Raw genomic sequence first — 15,158 nt, 5'->3', positions numbered from 1 at the left:
AAAGGTTAAAGCTGTTTTCGCATCTAAATCTTTATGTTGTGGGATGAGCTTGCGCTTCTCTTTAGTGCTTTTGTCTATTGATAAGGATCCCAGTGGAAAAGAAGGATAAATTGCTTACCTGTAATCCTAGTTCTCTTTCAGGGGAATCCTTATCAAAGACATAGGCAACCTACCCTCCTACCTGGATGGAAGTCATTAAAGCTCTTAGCCAATCTCTGTTAGGAGAATTCTATTATTGTTTCCATAAAAATGACCTGTCCTAACGGTCACCTGTGAGGCATGATGGGTTACAGGGGACACTGAGAGATTGTTATAGGCACAGTGCCAGTTTTATATGCTTTCTTTCAATGTAACCTATTGTTTAACAATGCCTCATATTCCCTTTCCTTTGTACTATTAAATACATGTTTTGGAGGAGGCTTCCTTTACTTCCTTTACTCAGCTGTGTTACTAATTGCAGAAATGGTATTTATGCAATTTTCTTTTAAAGTAAATGTAATTGCCCTTTTTGTACCCGTTTCTATAGGCTGTAATATATATATATATATATATATATATATATATATATATATATATATATATATATCTCTCACTAGGATTAAGCTTTTGTCCAGAAGGCAATTTCAATTATGTAGAGACACGAGTTGATGTTTACAAATTCATCCGCAAATTCAAACAGGCTACATTTTTCACTATAAAAAATCATGGAAGAACTAAACAAGACCCGCCTACCCGAGCCCCCAACATAGAGCTCACAGCAGGAGAAATACCCTTACTTTCCACATTACCTGCTCTGCGTAATGATCCCATTGCGGCTAACGGATGTGAGCCCAGTACTCAAGATCTAGCTAACTCAGAGGACATCATTATTTTGGAACCAGGCCGTAGCCCGTTTAAGGCGCCATCTTCCTTTGTACCAGTGATGCCTCGAGATGCCTTGGACATATTTCATGATCGGATCCCTAAGGAATTAAAAACACTGTATCGGGAAATCTGCCAAGCATAGAAAAAATCCCAATCACAAAGCCACTCAATATTTCCAACTAATGGCTAAACTGAAAAACAATTCTACTGTGGTTATAAATAATTCCGATAAGGGAGGAAACATTGTCTTATGGGGCAAAGAACAATACAGAGCAGAAGCATATCGGCACATCAACAATACTGACTGTTATGAACAATCTAATGCCTCTGCAATTAGAAAAATGAGTAGGGAGTATAAAGATGAGCTCAACACATGGAAAAGGGAAGGCTTAATAACCAAAGATGAACATAATTACTTGAATTTCCGACCATGCCCACGTTTTATCTAATTCCCAAGGTTCATAAGGATACGGATCCTGTGCCAGGAAGACCTATTATTTCTGCAAAAGACAGCATCTTTGAATGCACTTCGAGCTACGTAGACTATTATCTTCAAGAACATGTGGTCAATTTGTCCATGTACTTACGAGACACAAATGATTTTCTATCCAAGCTCAACGCACTGCAGTGGTCTGATGAATATATGCTCTTAACTCTTGACATAACCGCCCTATATCAGACACAGGGATGGTTTGAATGCAGTAAATCATTATTTGAAACAAAGATGTATTTCCATGTATAAGCATAACATCATGTTGTTGAAAAAGATTCACTGGTGTCTGAATAACAATATGTTTATGTTTGATGGGAAGATCTTCAAGCAAAAACAGGGCGTGGCTATGGGGGCATGCTTCTCCCCCAGTCATGCGTGCTTGCACGTAGACTGGTGGGAGGAGCATGTCCTCCAAGTCGAACATAGAGCTATGTTTGAGGAACACGTAGTGAAAATGTGGAGGTACATTGATGATGTGTTCATCATTTGGAAGGAAACACATGTTCAGGCCCGTAGCTTCATTGATGAGATAAATCATAACAACCTTAATTTGAACTTTACGGCACACATTGATCCTACATCTATCAACTTTCTTGACATCACAATGCATATTGAAAATGGAGCTATTGAAACTTGTCTGTATAGGAAACCTATGGCTGGCAATACACTATTGCATGCCACGAGCTTTCATCCTCAACATACTATCTCTAGCCTTCCTTATGGCGAGTTTCTGTGTATTCGTTGAGCTTGCAGCACCAGTGAGGCATTGGCAATAGCACAAAAGGCGGCCAAAGACAGGTTCATGGAGAGAGGCTACAATTCCAAGAAATTGGATGTAGCCATAAAAAAAGCTAACAGCAAGGATAGACAGTTATTACTGAAATCCGCCAGCAGGTCAGCCACCACTCTCTCCTCATGAAACCACAGGGGAAATAGTGTCTTACAATAATTCAGGATATGTCCCCTGCAGGTTCATATCGACCTACAGTAAACAGGCCAATGCCATCAAAAGTATTATTAACACCCAGTGGCCTATAGTTCTCACTGATGCCACGCTCCAGCAGATACTGCCCTATAAACCCAACTTCACTTATCGTAAGGCCCATTCCATGCATAGTGATCTGGTCAAAACCAGCCCAGAGTTAGACAGCAAAAACAGTTGGCTTTCCACCAAAAGAGGTTTTTTCAAGTGCAGCACATACCGTGCTTGCAAGTTTGGGGTCAACACTACGTCCTATTCCACTGCTTTTTCAGATACCTCTATCAAACTCAAAGGGCACTATACATGTTGCACGGAATTTGCAGTATATGTCCTGCAGTGTATTTGTGGGTTACGCTACGTTGGTAGCACTAAACTGCAGATATTTTCACAAATTTTGCAACATTGATGCGCGACTGTAAATTCGGATCCTACGTATCCTGTCGCAAGACTTATAAAATTGGAACACAATAATAATTTAAATGTACTCCAATATTTTGTTATAGACAGTGAACCTATCAAAAACAAGGAGGAAATCGAGAAAAAAATCTCAGACAGTTGGAAACCCAATATATTGTTGAACTTAACACTAAGGCCCCTCGGGGATTGAACATCTGTGAAGATTTGCATTATTATCTGTAGCTGCGATGTAGTTTCTAACTTAAATCTGATTTGTAATTTTTAACGCAATACCGATTCGGGCTTTTAGTTATTTATATCATTGTACTGTCTGATATCAGTTGTTTCAGGTTTGTTTACTATGATGATATATGTGATACCTACATAGGAACTTACTTATCAGCACAGGCATTAGCTTTTCCATTACATGACCAGCTCCACACCAGGGGGACCCCTGGGGATCATTTTTTGAATGGGCTTTATTCAGGATGACACGTATTAGACTATTGTCTTAGTTCTCATGACATATAACCTATATTATCTATGCTGCTTTTTTCTAACAGTTTTTAGCTCTCACTTGTTGTATCTTTGCCCTTTATTGTTTGCACATTTGCACAATTCATTGATGTCTGCACACAGCATTTTAGATTGGAACTCTCTTATCATTTATGCACTTTGACGAATCTGGGTGTCAAGGTGAGATTCCTCATTTTTGTATAGATTTGAGTATTTGTACTCTCAATAACTTCCCCATGATTGCACAGAATACTATTACAAGGAAATGTTTGGAATTTTTTTAACATAATTGGTTTTTAAATTCCCGTTTGTTTATTGCCTGATTTTTTATTCAAAACATAATTTATAGCTGCATTTGTGCACTTTATATTCTATGTTTTAATGACAGGTTTTACTAAAATGAACGTAACGAACGTGTAAATTGCTATGAATTTTCATCATTTCATATTTCTTTTGAAATATCTATGCATGAAACAGAATTTCCTTTTAAGTACATTTGTATTCTGTTTTACTAGTGCGCATTTGTCAACACAATGTTAAGTGCATTTTTTCTTTATATCTGAAACATGCAAAGTATTTCCTCTATGTCCATGCTGGAAACAGACTCAATGTCACATGGTATGTGGGTAACCAATATATAATTCACTAACTTGTAACGCGCTCATGTGATCAAGGCCACTGTGTTGGCTGAAACGGGTCATGACCGAATTGCACCTTTAAACTCAAATAATAAACGCCACCACGGCAAGCAAAATCAGCGAATTAAAGTTATCCGTTTCTCTTTCTGGTGCCTGGAAGCACCCTGGAGTGGTAACTGGATATATATATATATTGTTTACCGCCAGTGATCAAGGGCAGGAGCCCGAAACATGTTTGGCAGTTTTGTTGGTGGGGTTTACACGGCGCTTCTTCTGTCCACAATAAACGGAGGTGTTATTAGCAACTGTGTTGGCGTTTCCATGCAAGGTACCTTGACTCTGTTTGGTATTAATTTGCGGCGTGCCTCGCCGCGGAGACGCCCCGACACTCACGCAGTGGACCTGCAGCGCTTGGATGTGTGGTGCTGCGAGGAGTTGTTAATGCCAGTTTTGTGGGTTTAGACACCAGTGGATAGCGCTGTGTTCCCTGCCACCAGACCCACTTCGGAAGCAATTTTAAACATGAGACTTTGTACAGCACCCACTTCGGTTCATGCAATGACTACTTACCCGAGAATGCAATGTGCGAAGAGAAGTCCCATTTGGGCGGGGCTAATGTGATGTAGTCAGCACAGCTGACATAACTTAGTGTTTACCGCCAGTGATCAAGGACTGGAGCCCGAAACATGGGTGGCAGTTTTGTTGGTGGGGTTTACACGGCGCTTCTTCTGCCCACAATAAACGGAGGTGTTATTAGCAACTGTGTTGGCGTTTCCATACAAGGTAACTTGACTCTGTTTGGTATATATATATTTGGTATATATAGGTATATATATATTTGGTATATATATATATATATATATTATCTACTGGCGGTCGCCAGTAGATAGTTATAGTTAGGACCGTGTTTCCATAGGAAATCCGCAACATTCTATTTGGAATAACTTTGGCGCCGGTTGACGAATCCTCGCAAATTTTTCAAAACTAATGGGGCGCTATGCTCCGCTCCTACCCTGAAAGTCTCGGGGGGATTCGTCAAGCGGGGGCTGAGAAAAAAGGGGGGTCCCAAAATGCATTTTCCTATAGGACCTTTAGTCCGAGCTACAGCCCGAACGGCTGAACAGAATTACTTGAAATTGGGCAGAGAGGTAGTCAGGTCAGGGATGTGCCTTTTGCAGGTCTGGTGTAAATCACTTAAATCAATATATATATCTGTAAGCGCGCTCCGTGTGCTTGCGGTAAGCTTACCGTACGCGTAGGGTGCCGTGCGCGAGCTCAATTCTGATAGGTGGTTACATGACTGTAAACATTCGAATCGGTCGAAATCAGAAAGTATCGGCCGCCATTTTCTGTCTCTCGCACTGAAAAACAAAGGTTGATAACATGAAAAGGGGGCAACGAAGAGAGTTGCAGACCCCCTAGCGTTCGTCAGGGGGTTCACGAAGGACCAAAAAGTATGAAAAATAAATGTAATAATTTTTAAAAAAAATCACGGAGTGCGCGTACGGTAAGCTTACCGTACGCGTACGGTAAAAAAAAAAAAAAAAAAAAAAACGAATTAATAATCACATTTAATATATAAATCTAAGGACCCCCAAGGGAGAAAAAAACAATTGATATTTTGTAAAAAATTGCGAGGCGTGCACGGTACGAAATGCGCAACGTGGGCGCTCGGTGCGCGAAGTGCACCGAGTGCCCACAGCGCGCGCACGGTGCTCGAAGCACACCGTGCGCGCAAAAATTAAAAATAAATACATAACTTAGCATTTAAAAAAACTTACAAATTCACTGAAAAAAACCATAGGTTTCACACACGTTATAGTTAGGAATTAGCATTTAAAAAACCTTGCAAATTCACTTAAAAAACCATAGGTTTCACACAAGTTATAGTTAGCTGTACATTTCACTCGTAAAAAACCAATGAAATTCCACGTTATAGTTAGATCAGGTAACTATAACTTGCGCGACCGCAATGCACAATGTGTCATTTCAGATGTCATCATTGATGTCATGAGTGATGTCACTGACCATGTCATAAGTGATGTAATATGTGACGTCATCAGCAGTGCATTGCGGGGGCGCAAGTTATAGTTACCTGATCTAACTATAACGTGGAATTTCATTGGTTTTTTACGAGTTTCCCCCGTTATAGTTACTGCAGGCTACTATAACTCACGCGACCGCAATCCTCTGCTGATGACGTCAGATATTACATCACTGATGACATATGTGTCTTTCTGAAAAATAAATATTTGTAATATATGTATAGCTAAAGATCAATGGAAGAAGACATGGGTAAATAAGTGTCTAAATACAGTGATGTAATATCTGACGTCATCAGCAGAGGATTGCGGTCGCGTGAGTTATAGTTGCCTGCAGTAACTATAACGGGGGAATTTCATTGGTTTTTTACGAGTGAAATGTACAGCTAACTATAACTTGTGTGAAACCTATGGTTTTTTAAGTGAATATATATATATATATATATATATATATATATATATATATATATATATATATATATATATATATATATATATTACCTACTGGCGGTCGCCAGTAGGTAGTTATAGTTAGGACCACGTTTCCATAGGAAATCCGCAACATTCTATTTTGAATAACTTTGGCGCCGGTCGACGAATCCTCGTGAATTTTTCAAAATAGGTGGGGCGCTACGCTCCGCTCCTACCCTGAAAGTCTCGGGGGGATTCGTCAAGCGGGGGCTGAGATAAAAGGGGGGTCCCAAAACGCGTTTTTCCCATGCATTTTTCCATAGGACCTTTAGACAGGGCTACAGCCCGAACGGCTGAACAGAATTACTTGAAATTTGGCAGAGAGGTAGTCCTCAGGTCAAGGAAGTGCCTTTTGTAGGTTTGGTGTAAATCTGTTCAGTTGATTCTGAGAAAATAGCCTTTAAATCAATATATATATCTGAGCCAGCTTACGGTGCGCTTACGGTACGCTTACCGTACGCGTACGGTGGCGTGCGCGAGCGCGATTCTGATTGGCTCTTAGATCTTAGTAAACATTCGAATCGGCCGAAACCAGGAAGCGGCGGCCGCCATTTTCTCTCTCGCACTGAGAGTGATGATGAAAATACAAAGCACAAAAACATGTAAAGGGGCTGTTTAGACAGCTCCCACACACATAGCCATGTTGAGGGAGTCCCCAAAGATCCCCCAAGGCCAAAAACTGATTTTTTTTTTTTTCGCTAATTTCGCCGATTACGCTTACCGTACGCGTACGGTAAAAAATTATATAAAAAAAAAATTATCCACACTCTCCCCACCCCGTGTGCAATTGGTGCCCGAAGCCCACCAATTGTGCATGGCTTATAACAGATGAGATAAACTATAATATTTAAAAAAAAAAAAAAAAAAATTATCCACACTCTGTCCACCCCGTGTGCAAATGGTGCCCGAAGGGCACCATTTGTGCATGGCTTATAAAAATTACGAAAAATTAAAATATTACCTTTCAAAACGAAGTGCATCATATGTCCTCCATGTGCGCACGGTGCGCGAAGCGCATCGTGCGTACATGGCCCATCTAGCGTAACGTGGGCGCGCGGTGCGCGAAGCGCACCGCGTGCTTACTGTGCGCGCACGGTGCGCACTGCGTTAAGTGGGCGCGCACGCCACGAATGGCGTAAAGTAACTTAGCATTTAAAAAAACGTACAAATTCACTGAAAAAACCATAGGTTTCACACATGTTATAGTTAGGAATTAGCATTTAAAAAACCTTGCAAATTCACTGAAAAAACCATAGGTTTCACACATGTTATAGTTAGCGGAAATTTTACTGATAAAAAACCAATGAAATTCCCCCGTTATAGTTAGTGCAGGCAACTATAACTCACGCGACCGCAATCTTCTGCTGATGACATATGTGTCTTTATGAAAAAAAAATATTTGTAATATATGTATAGCTAAAAATGTATGGAAGAAGACATGGGCAAATAAGTGTCTAAATACAGTATTAGCATCAGCAGAAGATTGCGGTTGCGTGAGTTATAGTTGCCTGCACTAACTATAACGGGGGAATTTCATTGGTTTTTTATCAGTAAAATTTCCGCTAACTATAACATGTGTGAAACCTATGGTTTTTTCAGTGAATATATATATATATAAGACAAAAGAAGCCTTGTGCGGTTCCTTAATTATTTTATTAGGCCACTTTGGCAAAGTGGCTGAATAAAATAATTAAGGAACCGCACAAGGCTTTGTTTTTCTTCTACGATACACGAATAATTCAACAGAATATATATGTATATATTATCTACTGGCGGTCGCCAGTACATAGTTATAGTTAGGACCGAGTTTCCATAGAAAATCTGAAAATTCTATTTTGAATAACTTTGGCGCCGGCTGACGAATCCTCGCGAAATTTTCAAAACGAATGGGGCGCTCCGCTCAGCTCCTACCCTGAAAGTCTCGGGGTGATTCGTCAAGCCGGGGCTGAGAAAAAAGGGGGGTCCCAAAACACATTTTCCCCATGCATTTTCCCATAGGACCTTTAGTCGAAGGTACAGCCCGAACGGCTGAACAGAATTACTTGAAATTTGGCAAAGAGGTAGTCCTCAGGTCAGCGATGTGCCTTTTGCATATATGGAGTCAATCTGTTCAGTAGTTCCTGAGAAAATTGCAGTTAAAAGTACATAAATATCTATAGGCGGGCACCGTGCGCGCACGGTGCGCGCACCTTAACGTGCGCGAGCGTAATTCTGATTGGTGGTTACATGTCAGTCAACGTTCGAATCGGTCGAAATCAGGAAGTGTCGGCCGCCATTTTGTGTGTTTTGTGTCTGACAGTGAAAAAGAAAGGTGGAGAACGTGAGAAGGCTGCAGGGTAGAGAGTTCCTGACCCCCTAGTCTTTGTCAGGGGGTCCCTGAAGGACGCCGAAGGGTGAAAAAAACTTTTTTTTGTCTTCAAAAAATCGCGGGGTGCACGCACCGTGCGCGCACTGTGAAAAACCTTTAAAAAACAAAAAAATATAATAAAAAATACATAACTTAACATTTAAAAAACCTTACAAATTCACTTAAAAAACCATAGGTTTCACACACGTTATAGTTAGGAATTAGCATTTAAAAAACCTTGCAAATTCACTTAAAAAACCATAGGTTTCACACATGTTATAGTTAGCTGGACATTTCACTCGTAAAAAACCAATGAAATTCCCCCGTTATAGTTAGTTCAGATAACTATAACTCGCGCGCCCGCAATTCACTGCTCATGAGGTCACATATTACATCACTCATGACATGGTCAGTGGCATCACTCATGACATCACTGATGACATCATCCTTGTGATAGAGTGGCGGTCGCGCGAGTTATAGTTATCTGAACTAACTATAAAGGGGGAATTTCATTGTTTTTTTACAAGTGAAATGTCCAGCTAACTATAACAGGTGTGAAACCTATGGTTTTTTAAGTGAATATATAGATATATATATATTTATATGGTAGGTACTATGTACAAGCTTTTTTACATATACATTATATTTAGAGGGGCTCCTGGATCCCCAAGCGTGGGTGGGACTATTCATCGCTTATGACTTTGATAAGGATTCCCTGGAAGAGAACTAGGATTGCAGGTAAACATTAGCAATGTATCTTTCATCAGCATTCAACAGCTATCCTTTCTTCCTGAATGTGGATTGAACAGCTAAATGCTGATATGGTTCTCTTCCTTCCTTGTCTTCTAGATCCAAATTTGTTAACATGAACTTCTTTGGAACTCCCTTCTTTCTGATTAGCTGCAGTATACGTCCCTATTCACATGCTTGAATTATTCCCCGTCAGGCAGGAACACTCGGTAGTTAATGTTAGCGTAGCAGTGTACCATTACACTTAACAACATTGATATAGCCATAGACTACATGCATCTGTTCACATCTTTGGGTCGCATGAGAATCTACGAATGACACAAACCAACTTTTAAGTTGAATGCTTCCCAATATGATGCACCATTTTTGGTTGCCGGGACAGCTGTATACTCCGTGTTGCCTGTTGTCTGTACAATATCCAAAAAGACTCCTAAACTTTATTAAAAAAAAGCTGAAAGGAGTCACCGAATTACACCAATCCCGGCTATTTATATTATTCTGTGGTTTGCCAACAAATTCACATATATCCCTTTGGCATCCCCTCATTTCTGTACAGCACACGAGGGTTCTCATGTGCTGAATATACCACATCCGTAATATAGCAAAGAAGGCAAGAAAATGCGCTTTTAATTATAGAGTCACTCAGGATGACATTCTTAATTTATTTGTTGTTTATAAATTGAAAACTTTGTTTTGAAATTTCTAAGCATAACAATCCAGAACAATAGGTTACACAGTGCCATCACCAAACGTAATTGCGTTAAGTAAATCAATGTTAATATCAAAGAAATACCATTGAAACATACTTTGAATATGTAGCTAACTGAAATAAGATCTGATAGCAAAAATCAATATTACATTAGCATCCACATTCAATGTAGAAATGTTATACAGCTTTAATATAATTTAGAGAAGGATGAAAATAGATTTATTGTAAGGCAACATTTAGGAAAGTTAACAGCGCTCTGGTATGGATACATTGTACATTTATTCAATATAACACACATAAATAGAAGCCACCCACAATCTGGAGATTTTTTCTTTGCATGTGGGAAACATTAAAAAGATTTTATGTCCATGTCTGCAACAGAATGGTAGCCAGAGGGAATAATGTTCAATGGACCACATTTATTTTTTCAGCCCCTCGTGCACACTTTCCATTAGAGTGAAGACTGCTAAGAATTACAGGTCGTCCTATGGTGGAGATGCAACAGCTCTGTCATAATGACACCTCAAATCGCCCCGGCTAACTGGATTGGTAGTTCAGCGAAGTGAGTGGACTGGACATTTGCCTGCCTCCAAATGACACTCATAAACTCTTGTGACAAGTTGGGTGGAATTGGGTGTGGGGTATTTACCCCAAGGGGTCAGTACCATTACCCCAGGGTGAGGTATTTACTGCTTGTGGTAAATACCTCCAAGTCTGAGTTTTCAACTTGAAAATGGGGTAAAAGCTGCAGAATGGGTTTTTAACACATCAAATTCCACATATGCTCCCTTATTTTTAGGCCTTTTCCTCCCCTGCCCTCAGCCCACATGGCCCCCAAAGCTGATTGTGATAGATTTGATTTGTCAGAATCTATCAGGGGGAAACTATAAAGATGTGATAATTATCTCATAACTTGTAATTCAGATCCCTGTGCAAACCTATGAATGCAAAGTGATTGTAATTTAGCCCTTAACTTGTAATGAGAGCTTTAAGTGTCTTTTTCCTAAACAAAGACTTAGGTCCGAATACTGGTAACAATAAACTTGGCAGAATACTATAGGGTTAATGCTCATTTTTTTGTGGTGCCCAGTCTTTCAACTAATAGCTCAAGATGATCAACTTGAAATGCGATATCTTGAAAAGTCCTGTAGACAAGGCTCTGGCAATGGGAAAGATCTCTGTTTTCAGTCTTTCATTTATAACATGAGACCATAGAAGGAATCATTACAGGCCTCCGTTGGGCTCAGTTGAGGGAACGACCTCCGACAAACATTTTACATTATATATTTCCCCCCTACAGTATTACAGGGATTATGAATGATTACTGGGAGCTGCAGTACTAATGCCTGGAGGCTTCACAATAGTACCGCACATCTCCCGGAAACTTTGAAAAATGCAATTGGCGGCCTTTTGCTGACAGAAAAGACTTGGCAGTAAGAAAAAATAGTTTTTCTGCCAGGTATTCCCCAAAAAGCTCCATGCACGTTGAGAATACCTCACGAATGCCTGCTGGTAATGTAAATACTGGGCCAGCCATTTTTGCAGTAATTTCTGCTTATGTTCTATATTGAAGCCTTAAATGGCTATGCATTGAAAGGTCATATGTGCACGTGCACCGTAAACAAAGACCCTCTTTTATTCATCTGTGAGGAGAATATTTGCCATTCGGTTATCAATGAGTGAATAGTGCCTTTTGTTTTGATGCCTGCTACGCTATAAAATATTGTATTATTTTGTTTATTTAGAATATTATCATGGCGAGGCTGGACAAAAGACGCAAGGGAATCTATGGACCTCCAATGGGAAAACGGTGCATCATATTTGTGGATGATATGAACATGCCTGCCTTGGAGCAGTACGGAGCGCAGCCGCCAATCGAACTCCTCAGGCAGTTTTTTGACCACGGAAACTGGTAATTATTCAAAATCGGGCACTTAAATATTTTAATATTGTTTATGTTAAATTTACTCTGTTCAAGGTAAGGAGTAAAGGCGTTTCACGGTAGGGAGGGCATAGGTAAAAGAGTTTCTAAACTGGAATTCCGCCCACTTGTAAATAAAGCCATTTGCAAATCGAACTTAGGCTCTATGATGGAGTGGAAAATGTGCCCGCCAGGGATCAGGTATGTCAACCCCGGTGCTGGTGCAGGGTACGCGTGGGTCATGTGGAGGTGGATTAGCTCTAATAATGATGATGCAGGCTGCTATGGGGCCCCCGCCTGTCTGCCTATCAACGTCTCTCCCCATCCTACCAGTAGGTGGCACTGCAGGACTCTCTAGTGTGGCTCTGTCTTGTTTCTGGAATTGTCATGCTTCTGTTTCTATCCATGCTTCTTCCCCACGACCACTCGCCCTCCCATCCTACCCCACCCCGTTGTTGCTGGGCACGCGATGTCACGGATGCTGCGGGCATCCACTGTAGTTCTGGCTTGGTTGTTCTCTCCCTTCATAGGGATCGGCTGTGGGATCCTGTAATGTGTGTGTTCACTGACTGTACCCTCTGTTTTGGGCCCTGGCGTTGCTCTATATGTCCTCTTTCGTACATCCTATTTTCCCCTTTACACTTGTGAAGCTTTATCTCCGATTAATAAACGTTGCAAAAAAATAAACGACAATGTGGTCCATGGACTGATTTACTCCTATGCAACATTACACCGCTCTGATGTAATATTACGTGTGGAGAAGCGGATGTACATTTGCAAATTTTCCTTTTTTATTTGCACAACGTGCACACGGAAATGACGCTGTTTCTGTATGTAAATTGAAATTAAACCTGCAAATGTCATGGTGGATCTACCCTAAATTACTTTGGAATTCCCACACTTTGCACTTGTTTTTATTAAATGTAGTATGTTCCATGTCTTATCTGCATATTATGTTTCTCAGCTTTCATGGTAATCTTGTATTTTATGTCATTATCAACTGTATTATTGAGTGATTATACTTATAGCAGCGTTGGCTAAAAATATCTAAGAATAATAACAAGTACCCTATTAGATTTCCAAAATGTCAGTCTTGTCTAACTTGTGTGCAACAGGTTCATATAATATAGAGAGTACACAGTATTGTGAAATGTTTTACTATGTTAACTACCAATCTTGTCTCACCACTTTTGAAGGTATGATCTAAAGGATACCACTAAAATACTACTAGTTGACATACAGTTGCTTGCGGCAATGGGCCCTCCGGGCGGAGGAAGGAATGCTGTCACTCCTCGGTTTCTGCGTCATTTCAACATTGCCACAATCAATGCCTTCAGTGACGCCACCATGGTCCGAATCTTCTCTGCAATTGTGGCCTTCTATTTTAGAGTTAATGACTTTTCTCCAGATTTCTACACTGTGGGAAACAGCATAGTAAATGGAACAATAGAGGTAAGTCACTGAAACCCAATGTTATGCTCTTGACACCTTTTAAATAGATTTTGTATCAATCATTTTATTGCTTTCTGAATCCATGTACCGCCTAACATGCTCAATGACACAGGTGCTAATCATAAAGTGCATTACTAGCTTTTCCCAGGATTACCACCTGGTGCTGGCATGGAACCTGCTTCCAGCCTCCAAAGTTGCTTAAGCTGAAACTTCGAATGCAAGGCATGACCCGGCATCCGTGCAGCTGTGCACCTTGGCAAGATCCATTTTTTCAGCTAACTAGTGAGGACTGAAGATTGATTCCTCATAATTAGCGTTTCTCTTTTCTTTTCAATTACATGGAGACCTGGACCCCTACTGTCACTGTCGATTCTTCTTTTTCCCTCTTTTGGGTATTTTATGCCACACCAGTCTCACCTTATTTCTGTTGACTGTTTGGATTCCACTCTGCACTACACCAGAAGAGGGCTGGCCTTTAGTTGGTCTGCTACTAGTGGTTTTGTAGGGAACAAATATCATGTTGGTGACTGTGTAGATCGTAGGAGATCGTAGGAGACTTCATGATACTCTCTCCGCCCTTACCTTCTACCCAAGTGGGCACCTAGGGCCGAATTACATAAAGTGACCCAGGGGCACCAGAGTCTTTGCGCACACATTGAGCACCCACCCAAGGCACTTTGGTATTCCAGAATGGGCCGCAGACACTTGTGCGGCCCCTTCTGTCATACCAATAGTGCTGGCGCACATAAAGGCGCCAGCGCTATCTTCAAGGGGGAGCTCCCTCATTTGCATGGAGGCGTGCCCCATGCAGATGAGGGAATCCCTTTGCCTCTGTGCCTGTGCCGTGTTATCGAAGTGGGCGCAGAGGCAAAGAAGCCCTCAGGAGGCGCACTGATGGCAGCCCTCTGGTGGGGGGAAGGGGTCCCATGTGCCTCCTTGACATCCCCTTGCAGGCGGGTGCAGTCATGCAGTCACTGACTGCACCCTCCTGCAGGGGGATCTCTAACGTCCTTCAAAAGAGCAGGTGGGTTGCCGTCTGCACTGTGAAAACACGGAGCGGCTGTAAAGCAGCTATCTCATTTTTCACCTGAATGCATTGCCCCAAGGCAGCGCAAATTCACGGCTGCCGTGGGGGCAGCGCATTCATCGTAATGGGGTGTATTTTCACTGTTTACACCTCTTCCGACTCTGCATCTTGCCTTTTTTCAGTTTTGCGCCATGACTCAGAATTTGAATGTGCTAATCTCATTGTTGACCGGCCAATGGCTGTGGCAAGAGATGGTGGTCTTTTTCTCTTTGGGACTGGTGTTTGTGTTTTTAGGCTTGTCTTTATGGCCGCATCCACAAGCTGCACCTCTTCGAATCCCTTCTATTAATGTCACATGTGAGATTATGAGTTTCATGCAGAAATCCTGACCAATCAATGTCAATCTCTCAAGTTGATGATTCTGTGGGGAATTCTGGGGGAATTCAGGGTCAACTCCTCTGGTCACATCAGTTAGGGAGTTTGTAAAAAAATCTTTTCAAGGCACTAAGCCATCCTTCAGAGTCTATTGGGTAGGCTCAAATATGCTTTA

General features: G+C 41.1%; 1 protein-coding gene across 1 annotated transcript in view; it reads left to right on the top strand.

The window, feature by feature from the left end:
• Positions 1-15,158, top strand: part of DNAH12 (dynein axonemal heavy chain 12) — a 1,449,067-nt gene that overhangs the window by 589,946 nt on the left and 843,963 nt on the right. Inside the window, exons 39-40 of the mRNA XM_085624669.1 lie at positions 11,954-12,120; positions 13,326-13,581. Coding sequence (XP_085480795.1) covers positions 11,954-12,120; positions 13,326-13,581 — 423 coding nt within the window. The remainder of the gene's footprint in view (positions 1-11,953; positions 12,121-13,325; positions 13,582-15,158) is intronic.

The sequence above is a fragment of the Triturus cristatus genome, chromosome 9 (genome assembly GCF_964204655.1).
Source record: "Triturus cristatus chromosome 9, aTriCri1.1, whole genome shotgun sequence".
Classification (NCBI taxonomy): domain Eukaryota; kingdom Metazoa; phylum Chordata; class Amphibia; order Caudata; family Salamandridae; genus Triturus; species Triturus cristatus.
The sequence above is the reverse complement of the archived record's forward strand: the minus strand, read 5'-3'. Positions and strand labels throughout refer to the sequence as shown.